General features: G+C 44.5%; 1 protein-coding gene across 6 annotated transcripts in view; it reads right to left on the bottom strand.

Annotated features, from left to right (window-relative positions):
* Mta3 (metastasis associated 1 family member 3) overlaps positions 1–20,649 on the bottom strand; it is a 132,906-nt gene that overhangs the window by 31,022 nt on the left and 81,235 nt on the right. For 4 of the 6 annotated variants that reach the window (XM_031357537.1, XM_031357534.1, XM_031357536.1 and 1 more), the window contains exons 9-14: positions 19,279–19,467; positions 11,993–12,067; positions 9,432–9,490; positions 4,870–5,000; positions 2,140–2,288; positions 870–1,092 (exon numbers count right to left, since the gene is read on the bottom strand). In XM_031357537.1, the coding sequence (XP_031213397.1) occupies positions 870–1,092; positions 2,140–2,288; positions 4,870–5,000; positions 9,432–9,490; positions 11,993–12,067; positions 19,279–19,467 (826 nt within the window). Of the gene's footprint in view, positions 1–756; positions 1,093–2,139; positions 2,289–4,869; positions 5,001–9,431; positions 9,491–11,992; positions 12,068–19,278; positions 19,468–20,649 lie in introns of those variants that run through there. The other 2 variants (XM_031357532.1, XM_031357538.1) reach the window with 2 other exon arrangements.

The raw sequence follows: 20,649 nt of genomic DNA on the forward strand, positions 1-20,649 counted from the left end.
AATCTGCCCTTTTTTTTTTTTTTAATCTGCTAAGGAGAAATTGTATTGCTCTACCAGCCTTGTGTGACTTCACAGCTAACACAAATTATGTGTACATTTTCAGACGTGGCAATAAGGTAAGAGCCCACACACAGGTCACTGGAGCAGATAGCCTTAGTTCTAACAACAGCAACAAAAAGGAAACATAAGAGAGACTGGATGTGCTGGAAACAGGAGTGTAAGTCACAGCGAAGCTGACTGATAACGGATGACCATGAAATGAACTCACACGGGAACAGGCACTGACTGGTGAAAATCACGTGTTTGCTCAGAGGGTGTTCTTAAAGAGTGTTCTTACGGACTGGAAACTCACTACACTCACAAATACAGGTTTGGTGAGGAAGCACTGTGTCTCCTACGGTGTGATGACTGCAAAGCCTCCGGGGAAGCCTCTCAAGACAGACAATTCCTAACTAGTATAAATTAGCAAATTTTATTAAAACCTAATGAATCCTTAAGACTGGGTTGTGGTGTCTTCTTAGGGGCTTTTATCATCCTTTGGGTTTACACTGTCTCACTACCAAATAGGCAGACGTGGTTCACTTGAGGTCCCTCTGGGCAACTGTGCCACAAAAGCCTGCTGGGTAGGGTCACCTCCCCCACCTTCTGATTAGTGCTACTCTGAATTTTTACAGGAATTTTGATGTTGTTTTTCAGGGTGGCATGATATAAATGGCAGCAGACAAGAACAATGTTTAAAAAAAAAAAAACAAAGGCTGTACACAAGAACTTATGTTTATTGCAAACAAACAAACAAAAAGAGAGAGCGAGGGAAAGAGAGGATGGCAAGGAGCGGAACGTGTAAGGTTAAGAATTGAAAAGCGTCTTACATTCTGCCCTAATGGCAGCATAATTAATAGCAACAAATGGCCGTCTCGCTGCCTGCCGCAGCCGCAGGGTGTTTTTGCAGACCTGACGAGCAATTTTTGTGAAATACGTAGTATGAAGGAAGAAAGCTTGGCGGGTCTTCACTGCAGACTTGGGGCTCCCGGTGTTCCTGACCGGCATGCCCTGCAAGGCCTGCCGGGACATGTGGCTTCTCACGCGCGGGTCCTGCAATTGCGGAAAACAATGGAATTTTCAGAAGAGAACTTGCCAAAGCACAAGGCCACTTGGAAGCACCCATAACTCAGGAACGTGCCCCATCGAGGGGAACGCAGTGTGTCCGACTGGTAAGAACGCAGGGAGTGCGCAGCCAGGGTGGAACTCAGTCCTAGATGGCTGCCAGAGCGGCTCTGTGGGATGTTTATTATTTGTGGAGAATTCAGACATTCCGGACTTGCCTCCCTCTGGTAGGCATCCTCCATCTATCTACACGGATTTACCGAGGTCATCTTTCAAGTACGGTTCACTCAGGCCTGGGCCCTTCTTGTCCTTCCACAATAACCAAAGAAAGAAAAGGTTTAATTTGTGTTTACTGTTTTATATAATAAGGTGTTCTCAACAGTATCTAAAGGTTACAAATTGTTTTTAAAAACAAGACTATTTGGTTTTGGCTTTTTTTTAAGACTTTAAAAAAAGATTTAATTATTTTATTTGTATGAGTACACTGTAGCTATACAGATGGCTGTAAGCCATCATGTGGCTGCTGGGAATTGAACTCAGGACAGCCCTGCTTGCTCCGCTCTGTTCGTCCCCCCCACCCCCCACCCCCCAACACTCCATCGTAATTCACTGTAGCTGTCTTCTGATGCACCAGAAGAGGGCATCAGATCTCATTATGGGTGGTTGTGAGCCACCATGTGGTTGCTGGGATCTGAACTCAGGACCTTCGAAAGAGCAGTCAGTGCTCTTACCATCTCGCCAGCCCAAAACAAGACTATCTATAAGCTCTCCTCTCAGGCAAACACCTCCCACACATATTATTCTTTTTTTTCCCCGTGAATAATCTCAAAAGATCGATATTTTGAATACCTGAAGAAAAACCCACTTCTCCCTGCTTCTGTGTTCACACCCACCATGAGTATACAGCGCTATGTCTAATCCTGAGGCCCAGCTTTGCTCATTTGTAAGTAGTCCTGTGTTGTATTTCTGCTTCCAAGGAAGAGGCCAATAGCCAGGAAATGTGGCATTTTCAACCTGCAGACTCCACTCACATACCTCTGCAGTCGGGCTGGGGGACTTCTCTTCGTCTGATTGGGTAGGCATTTTCAGACCTCCATACTTTTTCCAATACAGCCAACAGGTCGCGCAGAGTCTACACTGCATATTAGGTGGGCCCCAGGAGTACCACTGGTGAGACTGTGTGGCTAAAGACAGAGGGAAAGGGACCATGAAATCCATGATCTCAACTTAATGGAACCTCAGAGACCCTGAAGCCACAGCTAGCTTACAGTGTTGTCCACAGTAGTCACTTACAGTAGATACACAAGCTGGTTTACAGCTAGTTTCCCAAGGCTGTAGGCCAAGCATGGAAGTGCAGTGTGTGCATGCAGTTTTCAGTACCCTGAAGATATTAAGTTGCTTGTTTCCAGCACAAATGTTTGTCACATCTATTAAGAGGAGCCACATCTTGGTTTATGCCTCAGGCTGCTGAGATTTTATTTTGTTAATTAAAAGTGATATCATTATATGTATGTCTAGAAATAAGTCTCTTGAAGGGTATTATTATTATTTAAGCTCCCTGGCAGTGTTTAAAACCTGAACAGAGTGGTTCAGAAGGTCTCTTAAGGATTGCTAAGGCACTGAAAAGAGGGCTCACTGCTAAGTCAGGAGAGCCAAATAAAACCAGAAACCTGTCTGTTGTTCCTTTACTCAGGAAACAAAATTTTACTTTAGAATTGCTTCCTAAACACAGAAAGTCCTGAACACTATAAATCCCTATCACGTGAATGAATGCAGCTCCTATGCTTAGTAAGTAAGGCCTGACCCCAGCTGATTTACTGCTTGGATGGACACAGCCTGTGTCAGCTTCTGCAGCTTATACCTGGGTCCCAAATGAAAAGCTAGCTTCCTAAAGTGGAGCCAAAGAGAGGTGGGAGCCGAGGAGGTGAAATATAGTTAAAAACACAGGCAGGGACTATTACACTAGTGCTGTGAACAGTTGTCCCCTGCTTGTAAGTTAACACTATTCACACAAAGCGGTCAACTAGTGCCAGAGGGTGTCCATCAATGACACATCACAAACCAGCAGGCAAAGAGAAAAAGCACAGCTTGGCTGGCACCAGACCTGGGCTGGGCACGGAAAGTTCCTAGGTCCAGTCCCCTACCACACCAAAAGAGACAGAAAACAGACTATTACACTTAGTTGCCTTTAGCAAACTGAGAATAATCTCCATACCATCACGTGCTACTCTTGGAAAAATCCTTTTCAAAACCAGGCCTAACCCCTTTCCTTTTTAACTTAAAACATATAATGAAGTTGGCTTTTTTCAGACAGATTTTGTGCCAACATTTTCATTACATGTATGTGTCATGAGTACAGGTGCCCTAGAAGGCCAAAGGTGCTGGGCACACCTGGGGCTAAAGTTAGAGTTGTTGGTGTGCACCAACCACACTGAGGTTCTCTCAAGACCAGAGATCCCACTGGAGCATGGCGAGCATAGAGCGTGGCGGGCATGGCTCTGGCAGACCTTACCCTTCTCCCTCATTTCCTCTGCCTTACTGAAAACCGTGAGACTACATCTCTAAAGGTATTCCCTTACTTGGCCACTTCCTCCTCCTGAGGCTGACTACCAAGGTCCAGCTATTAGTCTATGCAATCTGAAGCCCCCTTTGGCTCATCTAATTAGCATGCCCAATTAAAATTAAACACCTCATCCTAATGCAGGTCTCCCCTTGTGCCTGTGTCCCTGCCTGTCCCCACTCTATGTAGAGGCCTCAATGGGACCATTCCCATACCCCTTCCCCTCTCTCTTGTTTCCTTCCCCCTCATGCTCCATCTCCTGCGTGTGTCTTATTCTCCTTTGTATGAGAACTTGATCTTGGGATCCTGGGCTGACACTTCTCCTTAGACTTTTGACCACTGCGCTAGCTCTCTAGTCCCCAACTTGACTTTGCTTACATACAAATAAGGGCACCAAGGTCACATGTACATGTGCACATATATACATACATACACCTGCACACGTGTATACCCACATAGGAATGTGCCCACAGAGAAGAAATATGGCTGCACTGTGGTGGCACATGTCTGTGATCCAATCTCTCCAGAGGATGCTGAGGCAGGGGAGTAGAGAGTTGGAGGTCAGCCTGTGCTCGTGGGAGACCCTGCCTCAAGAACCTGACCCACAGCAACAAAGACAGAAAGGAGAGCTTCTGCTGTTGTTTGAGATTTAAAATAAACACCGGCTGCTAGCCAGACCATCTCACCAACCCATCCAACAAGGGCACACATAAGAACCCTGCAGGCAGAGATACACACAGTAATGTCCAAGGCCAAAAGCAAATATCATAACCTGGCATTTCCCCACCTGGTTCCCTGGGAGCTTGAGGGCTGTAAGTACTCATCCCCACACCTGCCTCTTCTCCAGAAGTATCAGACACATTTAATTTGTCAGAGGACATTGAGGAACTCCAAGAGGGGATTTGGTATGTATCACAGTACAAAGTGAATATAACTGCATATAGTTTAAAAAACAAACTAACAAACAAAACCTGCCAGCAAACACAAATCCACAGAAGAAAACCAGAACAACTGCACACTCACCTTAGCAAGAGTGCTCGGCCAATGTCCCCTTGCTCCCAACATGGGCTTAGGGGTTGGGGTGGACACCTGCTCACCGAGGAGAAACTGCCCTGTCTTTGAGCAGCAGGCATGCCTTCTCACTGGCCCACCCACGGCACAGGACAGTTCCCCACACTTAGCCAGGCACCGCCTAGCAGACTTACCGTAGCAGCTCTCACAGGCTCGCCCTAGGAGGGCACTCTGGCTCGGGGGCTGGCCCGGGGTCCCCACAGCTCCATTCACAGTGCCGGCCTTGCCACTGCTGCTGGAGATTTGGTTGGGATTTGGTTTGCTGCTTTCAATGAAATGTAAAGTGAAATAATAAAAATAATTTGTAGGACAAGGCCCAAAGCTGGCACCTCCTTACTAATTTACCTTCCCTGAGATACTTAGTGAGGAAGACACAGACTGGGAAAAGCAGGGTGCTAAGATGAACCCAAGTATGGGAGCAGTGAAGGGAGCCAATGAGAATGAAGAATGATGGGAGGTGTACACAAAGATGCTTGATGGACCCAGGACTTTGTATACTAACCTAAAAAAATAACAACAAATCAGAAACACATACACCAAACAATAACCAAAAGAAAAAGAAAAAAAATCCCTGGAATACATTGGCACACATGATGCCAGGAACTTACACAAGAGGGCATATTTGGTGGAATGATAAGAAAAAAATAAAGATAATAAAACCAAGGCACTCCTTTTGCAAAACAGCTATGAACAGCCAGAGTCTTGTGCCGGGCACTCTGTGGCGAACGCACACATTGGCTCCTATGTCCACCACACCAGGGGCCATTTCTCCACAGCACACTGCTTTTGAAAGATAGGAGTGACTAGACTTCATCCTCATCATACATTTTCCTGAGAAAAACAGTTTTTGATTGGATATTGAGGTAAAGGCAGTGCTGTGTGGCCGGAAGAGCTCTGGCTCCTCTCCTGGTTGGGATGCTGCTGTGGTCTCTGCAGTGCTTCTGGGGGTGGGGGTGGGGGAGGCAAGGCTAGGCAAAGATGCAGCTGAATTCTGCAGGGCCACCCACCACACACAACCAAGGAGTACCTCTCCCAAGCTCAAGATAAAAATTCACTTTACATTTGAAGTTTTACTAGGTAGATTAGCAATTGGATGAGAAAGCTTTTGAGTTTGTGTTTTGGATTTTTCCCTTCTGTTTAAGAAAACACTTTTAGGAGGAAAAAAGGACATGGGTCAGGAGAGGAGGCTAAGTGCAAGCATATCAGAAACAATAGTAAGACTGAATGCACACTTGTCAGCACAGCTCTAAGTCTTTAAACACATAGCCTGGATGTATCAGGGCACTTACTGTATAAACAGAGCTGACAGTAGGCTAGCCCTGCTTAGAGCTGTGCCTACCGACAATGTACAGCTGCACACACAGTACACAGCCTTCAGTAACATAGACTCACTAAGTAGGAAACAAAGATCTGCCCCAGAAGAATGTCCTTCTAGCGAATTTTCATCTCTGTTACAGTGAGACCTCTGTCCCCAGGTTTTGTTGTTTGTTTTTGTTTTTTTGGAACAAAAAGAAAAGAAGTGGGGCTGGGCACAGTAAGCCTTTAAGCCCGGCCTCCAGAGACAGCGGCAGTGGTATCTCTGTGAGTTCAAGAGCAGCCTAGGCTATGTAGAGAGAGAGAGACAGTGTCTCAAAAAAGAAAAGAAAGGAGGTTGTTCAGAGAAACTCAAGTTTCCAAAGAGGTGTAACATCTCCAAATGAAAAGGACTCTGCCGTGGAGTGGCTGAAATGCTGCTCCTTTCCACGGACGTCAAGCAAAAAGTTTCCCAGAAATATGGAAACTTGGCATTTAAATGCAGGGCTAAATTTATGCGTCTAAGAAGGGCCGGTGCTGGGCTGGAGAGACAGCTGTGTGGTTAAGCGCACTTGCTGTTCTTACAGAGGACCTGTGTTTGATTCCCAGCACTCACATGGTGACTCACAACCATTCATAACTCCAATTATATGTAAATAGTAACTTGAGGCAGGTCCAGGGAGGACAATGACATGTATAAAATGTTCCAGGTGGCCAGAGACAGGTTGGGAGAGTGTTTTAGAGGAAAAACAGTTTCACGGAATATTTTCATAAACATTTCTTGGTGCCCACAATGGCTTTGTGTATGGATCAGTATGTTCAGTGCATGCTGCACACACATCTACTACTCCTTTTATGATAGAACAAACTCACAATGGCCTAATCTAATATTGTGCCAACATTATCTCTGAGCTTGGTGACTGGCAGGACAATCCACCTAACTGTGGACCCAACCTTGATAAGCCAAGGTCAGTCACACCCCAAACAGTAGAGTTTCCAAAGCTCTTCCTAGGTCAAGCTGGTCTCCCCATATGTGTCCTGCTGCTCCCTGGAGCCATGGTCCAAATGCAACCTGTCATCTTCAAGACCATGGCTCCTCTTTAAAATTTGTCCACTCTCTAAGTCATGGGTACCTGTACTGCAATGCCCTGCCCACCATGGCTGGCTGACTACTCTTTCTACACCAGCCACACCATTTTTCTATAGGCTCCTCAATTGTGTTGGGCCCTGTCACAGTTCAGGACACAACTGGCTGTTCAGTGCAACCGCTTGTAGCAGTGTGCATCACATTTCCTCAAAGACTCTTCCCAGGGGTGGGGGTGGGGGGGTGGATAACAAAATGTTTACAGCCCCTCCCCCAATGCTATCTTCTTGGTCACTGTTCTTAGCACACAAGGTCCACACAAGGTCTGTACTGCGTGGCTCCACAGGGCAGCCAGTCTTCTTAGCCTCAGAACTAAACACAAGGCTTTGTCTGTAGAAGACTGCTAGGCTCAAAGCAGGACAGAAAAAGAGATTTCTTGATCTATTAAAAAACAGAGGCAGGTGGATTTCTGAGTTAAAGGCCAGCCTGGTCTACAGAGTGAGTTCCAGGACAGCCAGGACTGGCTGTACAGAGAAACCCTGTCTCAAAAAACCAAGGAAAAAAGAAACCAACCAAAAAGCAACAACAACAACATTCTATTCCGGAGTTAACTTGGAAATTCATTAGGGACCCACATTTACATACGACTCTGTAACTGGGTTTATTTTTAAACAATGCAAATAAGGCACATTTTTTTATGAGTATGATTAGAAATTGTTCTCCAAAGATCATTTAAATCAAGATTTAGGAAACTTTTCTTATAAATGGCTCAGTAGTAAAGAAGTTTAAGTCTGTGGGTAACACAGTTACAACCGCTAAATTCTGTGCTTGTAACATAATAGCAGGCTAGGACAATCTATATAACTAATACACAAGCCTGTGCTCCAGGGAGACTTACTTACAGAAACAGTTGACAATTGAGATTTTATTCAGACTACTGGGTGGATCCCTGACTCAGATAAAGACACCAAAGCCAGGGTAAGCTGAATAAAATCAGTCATTGGGCCACTGAGTCCATGCAGGCACCACATGTTCTCTCTAAGGCATCAGCACTGTGGGGCACTGTGGGGCACTGTGGGGCACTGTGGGGTACTGTGGGTCACTGTGAGGCACTGTGGGGCACTGTGGGGCATGCGCAAGGCTGTTTGCCCCTGAGAAGCTCAGATTTGAGTCACAACCAGTGTTTTGGTGTTTGTTTGATTGTTTTTGTGGAATGACACGTTTTGAATTCATGAAGTAAATATATAATTTTAAAGGATCTCAAAACAACACTGCAGAAAAAAATAGAATAATTATGGGATGCATAAATCACAGTTTGTAAAATGTAAAAGAAAGCCAGGTATAGTGGCAAATGCCTTTAATCCAAAGTACTTTGGAGGCAGAGGCAGGTAGACCTCTGAGTTTGAGGCTAGCATGGTCTACAGAGTGAGTTCCAGGACAGCCAGAGCTATATAGTGAGAACCTGTCTCAAAAAAATAAAAAATAGAAAAACAAAAAAACAAAACAAAACAATCTCCCTTCCCCATACACACCAACAAAACAAGAGCCATGACAAGTACATCAGTCACATGCTCTGAGGTAAAACTGTCCATGAGGCCTCCTGGATGTACAAACATGTATTATGCAACATATCCAATCTCAGGACAGAAAAGTTTATACAAAATGGTTGTTTTTAGCTCAAAGAATTAGAAAACCCTTGAAGCGGCAGAGAGAAGGCTGTCATAGATTTGAGTAAGCAAACGGAAGACCTCAAGGACGGAAGAGTGTGCTGCCCCTAACACAGATGGAGTGAAAGAGAAACTGACACTCCCTTTTACATGACCATGAGCTGAAAACTCAAAAGATGCGATAGAGAAACAGCCAGAACCTACTGATCATCTCCCTACAAAATGTGGTCCAAGAAAACAATGTAAACACCTCAGCAAATCATGCAAACACAGCTCACAGGGGTGAGGCACACTAACTAAAGACTCCTCCTGCCATGCAGAAGGCTCAGGAAGTTCTAGCTCTGAAACAGTGGCCTCTAGTAACACAGTTACCTTCTCTCACTGGGGAAATCTGACACTTGCCCTGTAGCTTGATACTTGAACAAGCTGCACTTGAGCGCTAACTCTTGTGCTGGTCTACTGAGGCTTTGTCAGTCACCCTCTCCCTCCCAAAGTCATTGCAGTGGGACAACAGAAAACAAGTTTTGAGCTCTGAGGAGGAAAAACAGGTAAGACACACAAAAATATTCAGGTTTGTCACAGTGAACAAATGACATGTTTGGAAGGCCAGGGTTAAGAGCAGGATGATGTCTCAAAGGACTCAGTTACTTACTAAGTTGGGATGTACACTTGTTTCAGTTTGCTCTCGGCTTCTGCAGCTTTTAGGCGCTTCTAATTCAAAAGATGCACAAGACATTTTACATGAAATGCATACAAATTTTTAACATCTCATTGCCTTACAATGTACAGTTCATTATCTTAAGATTTCTTCCATATACATATTCTAAAGCTCCGTAACTTTTCAGAAAGTCATTAATTAGCTTCTGAACTACAGAGCTGTGAGCGTGATTAAGACTCCACTTCCCAATCCTTTGTTGTTGTTGCCCCTTCTCTGGGTAGCCCTGGCTGTCCTGGAACTTACTTTGTACCAGGCTGGCCTAAAACTCACAGAGATCCTCCTGCCTCTGCCTCCCAAGTGTCAGGATAAAAGGCGTGTGCCACCATCACATCACTGCCTGGCAGCTCCCCAATCTCCTAGGAGGACACTATAAGGACTTTCTGGTGTGTGCGCGAGTGTGTGATTTGAACCTATGGCCACACACATACTAAGCACATGTTCTACCACTAAGCTTCACCTCCAATTCTCAGGACAGTGGCAATGACCATTCTTTTTTTTTTATTTATTTTTTATTTATTATTTTTTATGTTTTTTTTTTTTTTTTTTTTTTTTTTTTTTTTTTTAGGTTTTTTAGAGACAGGGTTTCTCTGTGTAGCCCTGGCTGTCCTGGAATTCACTCTAGACCAGGCTGGCCTCGAACTCAGAAATCCACCTGCCTCTGCCTCCCAAGTGCTGGGATTAAAGGCATGTGCCACCACCGCCAGAAGGCAATGACCATTCTTATTTTTACAAATTTACTTCTTGTCATTTTACTTCTTGTCTTTCTGAAAGGAATATGCATGCATATACTGCCCTCCCCGAATACATTTGCTTTTAGAAAAATATTTAGAGATAATGTCTAGACTCCATGCAAGAGTGACTATAGTTACTCATAATAGTACTAAACAAAGTTTTACCCTCACATGATGGAACACATGCAGCAACTATTAGTCAGTTCTGAGACAGAGGGTCACTATGTAGCTGAGCCTGGCCTGGAACTCACTACCGAGCTGTTCAGCCTAGTCTCAAACTCCCAAGTGCAGGGATTACAGGTCTACACTGCACCTGGCTCTGTAAGAACTGTAATCCCTGGCTGCTGCACGGGAAGTCACCTAGGAGCCAAATGCAGGCAAAGAACGTAAGGTGAACATGTTAACAGATCTACACCATGATCAGCACATAAATAAAAGCAAAAGGAGTGGGGGATAAAGCACGGTCATTGTTCCCAGAGAGACTACAATGCCCCCTCCAGTTGGCCAACAGACGAAGACAAAAATATTCAGGGACAACCTGAGAATTCTAATGGAGTCAACACTTTTGGAAAGCACTCTTCCAAACACAGTAAACTGTCCTCAGTGCCATGTCTGTGCCTTCTTTGGGGACACTTTCTAACTTGAACAGCACAGGTTTCCAGACTGCACAGCCTTCATCTCTACCACAGTTGTTTAAAATATGCACTTTCTGAATTCCATATGGTGTTGACACTGGAAATTGTTCAATGCGCTGTAGATTTCTATTCACTATTCATGACCACGGCAACGCCTGGCACTTGAGAGTGGTCCTTAAATGAATGTGTATAGCATCCAGGCTTTGCCACTGTGCAGCTGGCACATTTAGGTAGATACCATCTGTTTTTAATCTCTGCCTTGGTTCTGGCACGTGACTGCAAGAATCTAAAACAGGCATTTACTGAGGTCATTTCAGAAATATGCCTTTCTCCAAAGGTAGATTTTTCAAAATAAGTAAGAGTTCCGTGAATTTAGGACATTTATGAAGAACTCAAAAATTAAATGATTCCCTCCTTTTGAATGACTTTGGAGAAGAAAGCATCAACTGACAGAGACTAAAGCCACCATCCCCAGGTTGACAGGAAACACCTGCCATCCCAGTGCTCTGGAGGCTGACGCAGGAGGAACTCGAGTTTAGGGACAACCTGGGCTACCCAATGAGGCCCTGTCTCAAAATAACAACAGACACATTACAACTGAGGTCAAATGCTCAGGGGACTGGGCTTGTAGCTCAGTGGCAAGGTGTCTACCTACCATATTCAAGGTCCAAGCTATGCTCCCTAGCATCTGAACAGGGAACCCCAAAGGGGCTGTGGGGCTAGAGCTTATGGAACAGGCCTACAAAAATGCCATGTAAGGAGATTTTAGAAAAGCACAGCCGGATCTGAATTTATAAGGCTTCCTGCTCAAGTTTTAATCCATAAAAGTATAACATCCAAGGATTTCCAGTAAGCCCCACTTGCTGGAGACAAGGCACTGACCAGACAATGCCTCTCTAGCTATCTCTCTCCCTTTCATCTTTCTCAAGTAGTTATAAAGATTAATGCTGAAAACAGTGAACCACTAAGATGAAAATATTAAAGATAATGTCCTAAAGACATGAAATCATGGGATTTAAAGCAGTCTAGGGAAGATCAAACAGGTTCAGAATTCGTGCATTGCTCACAGACACTGACCCAGACAGACAGCCTCACTGTAATTCAGGGGCGGGGTGGCATGGAAAGTTACCTGCTGCACGTATCTGTCAGTAGTTTTCCACATGTAATAATATTCAATGATGCTAGTCAAGGACTTCCATGGGAGCTGAAAGATATTTAAGACAATAATGAAAACAACCTATGGCATAAAGTGTTATCCTTCAAAATCTCATCTTTGAAATGATGTAGCAAGGATCTGTATTGATGTAGCAAGGATCTGTATTGATGTAGCAAGGATCTGTTTGTTAGACTTGTCTAGAAAAAAAAATCTTGTGAATAAAAACAGTATTAATTCTTAGCAAAAGTGTCTTAGGGTTTCTATTCCTGTACAAACACCATGACCAAGAAGCAAATTGGGGAGGAAAGGGTTTATTCAGCTTACACTTCCACATTGCTGTTCACCACCAGAGGAAGTCAGGACTGGAACTCAAGCAGGTCAGGAAGCAGAAGCTGATGCAGAGGCCACGGAGGGATGTTACTTACTGGCTTGCTTTCCCTGGCTTGCTCAGCTTGCTTTCTTATAAAATCCAGGACTACCAGCCTGGGGATGGTACCGCCCACAATGGGCCCTCCCACACTTGATCACTAATTGAGAAAATGCCTTACATTTGGATCTCATGGAGGCATTTTCTCAAGAGAGGCTCCTTTCTCTGTGATAACTCCAGCTTCTGTCAGGTTGACACAAAACCAGCCAGTACCAAAAGGTATTGAGTCATATTTAATAAGAAATCCAATCCAGCCGGGCAGTGGTGGCGCGCGCCTTTAATCCCAGCACTTGGGAGGCAGAGGCAGGCGGATTTCTGAGTTCGAGGCCAGCCTGGTCTACAGAGTGAGTTCCAGGACAGCCAGGGCTACACAGAGATACCCTGTCTCAAAAAACCAAAAAAAAAAAAAAAAAAAAAAAAAAAAAAAAAAAAAAAAAAAAAAGAGAGAGAGAGAGAGATCCAATCCAATGCATGCATTCAATTTCTCACCAATCTGATTAAAAATTATAAACATCACTGGGAATATTTCCTGACTTAGTTCTTAGCACTGTAAGGCAGCTACAGGAGGGACTGAAGCATAATTAATTAATGAATGTGGTTAATTAATGTGGGCTTTCTGTGTGCGAGGCAACTGCTCTGCCATGGCCTACATCATCCATCAGCTGTGCTGCCTAGTTTTAATAACAGTATTTACATAGCCCAAGGCTAAGTTACTATAATTCCCAGATGTCATTACAACTGGATGTCTTTTGGTCTCTGGCATAATATTTCTCAACATTTTCCTGACAACTTTTGACAATTTTGTTCATTATAAATAAAACAACTGGGTTGGAGAGAAGGCTCAGCGGTTAAGAGCACTGACTGCTCTTCCAGAGGTCCTGAGTTCAATTCCCAGCAACCACATGGTGGCTCACAACCATCTGTAATGGGATCTGAGGCCCTCTTCTGATGTGCATGAAGATAGAGCGCTTATACATAAAATACATAAATACATCTTTAAGAAAGTAAAAACAACAGGCTCTATCCTTTAAAAAAAATTAAAAGACACAACCATGTGTGTTTCCTGTTTTAAAAAGTAAGCTTGTTTTGGCTGATTTTCATAAGATTAAAAAGAAAATCCTACTAGAGCAAGCACAGACTGTATCCCAGACAGCCCTTTGGTGAGGCTTTATTATGAAGATGAACGGAGAGTGGTTGGCCTGGTAGTGCCTTCTCTTCTTGGAAAACAAGGATCTGACAGGCATTTATCTGGAAACCCTGTGGCCTGCGCAGTCGTCTCGCTGCTAAGAAGACACGCGGACACTAGGATCCTTCTGCAGCGACATTTACTGCCCTCTTCCAGAGGGAAAAAAGAAACCGAGACAATAATCAGCACTGCTTATATACACCACAGTGCGGTGTGTCCGCCCACAGCGCGGCGTGTCTGCCCATGATTGGCTGTTCGCTCATCACCCCACGTGACGCCCCGGGATGGGCCACGACTTGGCTGTCTTTTCACTCTACACACATGCGCAAACAGTTCTCTACGCACAAAACGGTTGTTTACCAGGAGTTACAGCGGAAGTAGGCGCCATCTTGTCATGGCGAATGCCTCTCACGCTCGACCACTCTCCACAAAACCCAAGAAAAGGGAAGCCAAGTAAGTGGACATGTAAGCCAAGCTATCATACAGTGGATTTCACCTACTCTACCAGGCGCATACAGGGCATGCCCACACCAGATCATCTACCAAGGACAATGTCAGGCACTGGCATATGACTTCAGGAGAGCTCCCGTGACACACAATCAGGGGTGCCAATCACCACTGAATGGCGTGCACAGCACTGCAACCCCAGGAAAGACCCAGTGAGCCATGAAAGCACACTTCACTCACCATCTATTTTATTAGGAATGGAAGGAAAACTACTCAAGATAAGCAGAGCGTAGTGGTACATGCTTGCAATCCCAGTTTAGAATTCTAAGACTGGAGGATCAAGTTTGAGGTCAGCCTGGACTACAAGACCTTTGCTCAAAAAAACAAAAAGAAGGCTGGAGAGACAGCTTGCTGCTCTTTCAGAGGACTCTGGCTCGGTTCCCAGCACCCACACAGTAGCTCACAACCTCCTGTACCTCTGGTTCCGATGTCCTCTTCTGGCCTCTAGGGATACCAGGCATGCATGTGGTGCAGACATACATGCAGATCAAACATGCATATGTACAGAAAAAATAAATAAATAGTAAAAAGATATTGTGGATTGGTTCTAACGCTATTTGTGTTAATTTGGCTTGCAAAATTCACACAAAAATCTATACATTCAGACTCTGAGGGGCCTTGCCCCCAGTTGGCTCTAATTGGTAAATAAAATTGTAGGCAGCCAATGGCTGGGCAGGGAGACAGAGGTGGGTCTTTAGCTGCAGCAGACAGAGAACCATCCATGTAAGAATCGAGGAAAAGTGGCCCCAGGGGCCACTTCCCCCATTGGGTCTGGGGTAGCAGAGATGAAGTATAGATTTTAAGAAGTATTAACTCAAGAATATCAGAGGGGAGAGTGTTAGCTGCTGGGAAGTTGGGAGTGGCCTAGCTGCTGAGCTGACTAAGGTACATTAAAAATAAGGCAGTGTACATATGTGCGTGTGCGTGTGTGTGTGTCTTTCATTCGTGAACCCAAAACAATTGGGTGGGTGTAGAGGAGGCATGTGCACTTGCTGAGGAGTTTAGAATGGATTAACAATTTCCCCACTTCAAAAAAGAAAATAATTCCAAGTATTATGGCTTGGATTACCTCTTATTCATCACTGCCCCTAACAGTACAATTGCCTGATATGCAAGATGTAAGAAAAGGCAACAACCAAGCAGATGGACTGGCTTAGGAGGATGTGAGTGTTGCACCTGAAAATGGAGAAGTCAGTGTCGCTCAACAGCATCAAAAGGAAAAGGTGTCTCCTGGACACTACGGATATGATGGGTTTGTTGGAATAATCCTGCAGTCTAGCTAGGCAGTAAAACCCATTAGGAGAGAGGATTGGGGTGGGGTGAGGGTGCTAGGAGTGCTAGCTGGGTAGGGAGCCTTTCCTGTGGGTGAGGAAAACGTCTAGTGGGAGCAGGGAACTCAGATCTTTGAGGTCCCGTAAGACTCAGAACGTTCTGAGCAAGCACCCAATCTTAAGTTCCCATGGCTTTAGCCCCAGTGCCCTGGACTCTTGCTTAGGGAAATTTTTATATCAACCTTGCAATTTAGTCTGGTAGGGACTTCCAAGTCAAAGGAACAGGCTTAAAATTTTGTCTTAGTTTTGATGCTGAGTGAGGCCTGGCAAACCACAAAGGGGCAGAGAAAAGTATACATTCTCTAGGCCTACAAGGAAATCCTCGGTAGTTCCTCTGGCCACTTGCATGCTAAGCTACACAAAGACGATACTTCCCATATCAAGGGAACAGGTTCAAAAAGGAATGCCCTAGAATGGCAAAAGGAGAGGAGCCTGCATTGTCACTCAGCTGCTGGCATCAATATAGACATTCCTGCCTGGAGAATTAACGTATAGGACATATAAGCACTGAGATCTGAACTACCACCAGAATACAGAAAGAAGAAAAGTGGTTTTGAGGGCTGGTGAGATGGCTTAGCAGGTAAGAGCACTGACTGCTCTCCTGAAGGTCCTGAGTTCAAATCGAAGCAACCACATGGTGGCTTACAATCACCTATAATGAGATCTGATGCCTTCTTCTGGTGCATCTGAAGACAGCTATAGTGTACTTATGTATAATAATAAATAAATCTTTGGGCCGGAGCCACTGGGTTGACCGGAATGAGCAGAGGTCCTAAAAGTCAATTCCCAACAATCAGATGAAGGCTCACAACTATTTGTACAGCTACAGTGTATACTCATATACATGAAATAAATAAATACATCTTAAAAAAGAAAAGAAAAGCTGTTTCGATTCAGCATTTCTCATTCACACTCTGCTATGAGAACTACAGACTGGTGTGCTGTTGAGAAAGGGTTTCACATTGTAGAGGGAATCTCTTAGAAGCACCACCTGTCAATAAAAAAGCCAAATGGCCAATGCCATTGGAAATAAGAGGTGGGACACAGGTGGGACCCTGGCAGGAAGAGAGGGTTCTGGGAAATAGTGGCAGAGTAAAAAGATCTGCCTGGGAAGCCATGAAGAGACGGAGATGCTGAGGAGATGAGAAGAAAGAAGTGGCTGGGACTGAAGGAGAGGTAACTGATCACATTTTGGATACAGATTAGCTTAAATGGCTAAGTAAGTTAAGAGCTAGTCAGGGAATGAGCCAAAGCGTATGGCCAAGGCATTTATTCATTAATAATTAGTCTCAGAGTCATCATTCTGGGAGCAGGGGGTCGAGAAAGGAAAATTTGATTTAAAATTAATGTAATATCCCATAGCCCAGACTGGCCCAGACTTGCTGTGTAGCTGAACATGGCCTTGAGTCCTCATCCTCCTGCCTCTGCCTCCCAGGTGCTGGTGGTACAGAAGCATGGACCTACCATGCTTGGCTCTAGATTGTGTCCTTTACTGCAGTAAAACAAGACCTTTATTTTAGTTTCTTATTTACTGTGGGTGTGGTACACGCACGCTGGACAATTCCCATCGTGTGGGATCTCAGGTTCTAAGACTGAGCAGCTAAGGGCCTTTACGAGCTGATACTTCTCATCTTGTCCTGTTCTAGGGAACAGGATTTCAGGACATTTTTGATCTTGCATTTTTAGTTCTATTATGCTAATAACTTTTACACCAATAGTGTTACACTACTATGACCACCTGACCATAACTTTTAATAACTGTCATCCCTAGGTTGGCCTTGAATTTATGATCTTCCAACCTCAGCCTCCTGACTGCAGGATTACCGAGACATGGCACCTGGCTGGCTCTAGAATTTAGTGTCATGGCATGTAACAGTCTAGGTGAGACTGAGGTTTCCTCAGAACACATCTCATTGGTAACAACATTTAAAAGCTGTGCTTGGAGTTTACTGCTTCAATTCATATTGAGAAATAACATTTTTTGTTTTAGAGCTGATTCAAGAGATATCCAACAGATCAAAAGGCAGGATACCAGCTCGAATCTAATGTATAGTCAAGGAGTGTATTTTCAGGCTAGTACAATGGTAATCCTAACACTCAGAGAACTGACACAGGATGACCAGCCCAGATTCAATACCAGCCAAGGCTATACAGTGAAGCTCTACCACAAACAAAACAGATCTTTTGTTTGTTTGTTTGTTTGTTTGTTTTTTCAAGACAGGGTTTCTCTGTGGAGCCCTGGCTGTCCTGGAACTCACTCTGTAGACCAGGTTGTCCTCAAACTCAGAAATCTGCCTGCCTCTGCCTCCCAAGTGCTGGGATTAAAGGTGTGCGCCACCACTGCCCGGCTCAAACATATCTTTACAATTAAAATGGAGGATAGTTATTGTAGAAAGTAATTTATAAAGATCTCAAACAAAATTTCTTTTTCAGAAAGAATAAATTTAAATAAAGAGAGTGAGACACCTGGGGTGGTTGTGTAGTGATAATGTCAGCTACTCCAAACACTCAGGAAGGAAGATCATAAGTTCTAGGTCAGAAGTTCAAGGTCAGCTGTGCAATTTAGCAAAACTCTGACCAAAAGGGGGTCAAAAACTCTGAGTGGGCCTGGATTATGGTTCAGAAACACACACCCCCACACACACATGCATGGGGGCACACATGAATGTGCACACATATACACCCACCCCCCCACACACACACCCATACCCCACACACATGCATGGGGGCACACAAGAATGTGCACACATATACACCCACACACCCACCATCCCACCCACCCCACACATGCATGGGGGCGCACACGAATGTGCACACATACACACACACACACACCCCAACCCCCCCACATGCACGGGGGCACACACGAATGTGCACACATACACACCCACGCACACACCCACACACACCCACACACACATGCACGCACACACGTCCGTCAGCAGATGTGTGTTAGGTGCTGCAATCACTTCTCAGAGTGTGTACCTCATCCCATCACACTATACAACTTGAATACACAATTCCTCAATGAATCTGAGAAGGAATAAATTCTAGATATAATAAAATTCTAAGTGAAACACTACATATCATCAAAGACGGATGAGAACTAGAAAGCACATTGGCTCTTCTGCTTGGTCAGGGTTGCACGACATCATAAGTTCACATCAACACTTAGTAATACAACTGGAGGAAGGTCAGAGGAGACAGTGAGTGCGCCGGCTGTAAAAGACACACTGCACACAAAGGCTATAATCATCAGCACAGATGCTTGAAAGCGTCCTCATTTCAGCTTGGAAATCAGTGCTGCGGAGTATAATCATGCAACCACAGCTCATTCCAGGACCTCAGGACTCCTCACCCTGGGCATATTCAAAATGTAAAGCAAATGTCAGTCTCCTCCTTTATAAGTGCCCCTTCAGCCGGGCGGTGGTGGCACATGCCTTTAATCCCAGCGCTTGGGAGGCAGAGGCTGGTGGATTTCTGAGTTCGAGGCCAGCCTGGTCTACAGAGTGAGTTCCAGGACAGCCAGGGCTACACAGAGAAACGCTGTCTTGAAAAAACAAAAAACAAAAAAGAAAAAAGAAAAAAAAGAAAAAAAGTGCCCCTTCATTCTATGTTAAGCAAATAAAAATTACTGTCGGGGTTGGGGATGTGGGTCAGTAGCAGAACATATGTTCAAAGCCCTGGCTTTGATCCCTGACACCAACAAAACCTGCACCAAAGGCATGTTAAATGTATAAGAGTTACTAAAGAGATAAAATGGAACAATATTCCCATCCCAAGAGGTCATTCACAGTTTTCCACTTACAAAGTCCTGACGGATGTCATTGAAATCTTTGCCATATTTTTCTAGTGCTTCTTCGAATAAGCTGGCTTCAGAGGCTGACCACTCCTCCATCTCATCCCTGCACAGGACCGGCCCTCCGAGCGGTACCAGCACACTGATGGCGCTGCTGAGGTCATAGCCGTGTCTGTACAGTGTGTCCATGGCATGGAACTGGAGGAGACAAAACGGACAAGAACTGTCAAGTGGGCAAGCACACCTGCAGGCCAGCAGAGAATGGAAACACAGAGTGCAGAATGTGTGTGTTTAACAGTATCCTTAGCATTTCCTTTTAAATAACGAAATTAAACAGCCAGACACCTCCAAATAATTGCTCTAAGAGAACACTAACTGGACTATTTAAGGTATGTAGAAACAGATCCATTTGGGACGGCAACAACCCTAAAGGTCCAAATGGTAAATTAAGACACAATCGATTTCACTTCAAGATTTTACTTACATAAAAAAAGCCAAGTCTCTTCAATTATTGGAGAAAACTGGCATAATCTTCACTGACCAAGGAAAAACATACTATGTGTGAAAGAGAAAAGTATTGTTTTAAAAGCACTGGTTCGGTTAAAAGAATGCTGTACTATTAAAAGAATGCTGTACTATTAATAAAAATCAGAGACAGGGAGCGAGCGGGGCCGGAACAAGAGGGGCCGGCAAAGGTCCTGAGTTCAACAGCAGCCACACACATGATGGTTCACGGCCGTCTGTACAGTTACAGTGTACTCATACACATAAAATAAATAAATCTTTAAAATAAAATAAGAGACGGAAAGAAAAATGGAATGAAGCATGATATTCAAAGGAAATTTATATATTTGGGCCAATGAAATGACTCAGCAAGTAAAGGTTGCTTGCAGCCAAGCCTGACAAGCTGAGTTCTATTCCCCTACCCAGTAGAAGGAAAGAGTTGACTCCCAAAGTTTGTCCTCTGGGCTCCATGTGCACAGGACGGCACACATGTACTCACACGCATACATATACACACAGAATAAATAAGTAAAAAGTGTGTATTTGTACTTAACACAAGACAAACAAGATTACAAATCCAAATGTAACTTGGTTGAGTCTGAGGTTGGTATCCTTAGAGCAGCTAGGCCAGTGTGGGTTTCATATTCTAAGAGTGATTTGAAGAGTTGGGGCACAGGCTTTAATCCCAGCACTTGGGAGGCAGAAGCAGGCAGATTCAAGGCCAGCCTGGTCTACAGAGTGAGTCCCAGGACAGCCAGGGCTACACAGAGACCCTATCTCAAAAAACCCCAAACAAACACACCAGTGACCCAGCACTTGGGAGGCAGAGGCAGGTGGATTTCTGAGTTCGAGGCCAGTCTGGTCTACAGAGTGAGT

This window comes from Mastomys coucha, unplaced genomic scaffold, assembly GCF_008632895.1.
Source record: "Mastomys coucha isolate ucsf_1 unplaced genomic scaffold, UCSF_Mcou_1 pScaffold6, whole genome shotgun sequence".
Lineage (NCBI taxonomy): Eukaryota > Metazoa > Chordata > Mammalia > Rodentia > Muridae > Mastomys > Mastomys coucha.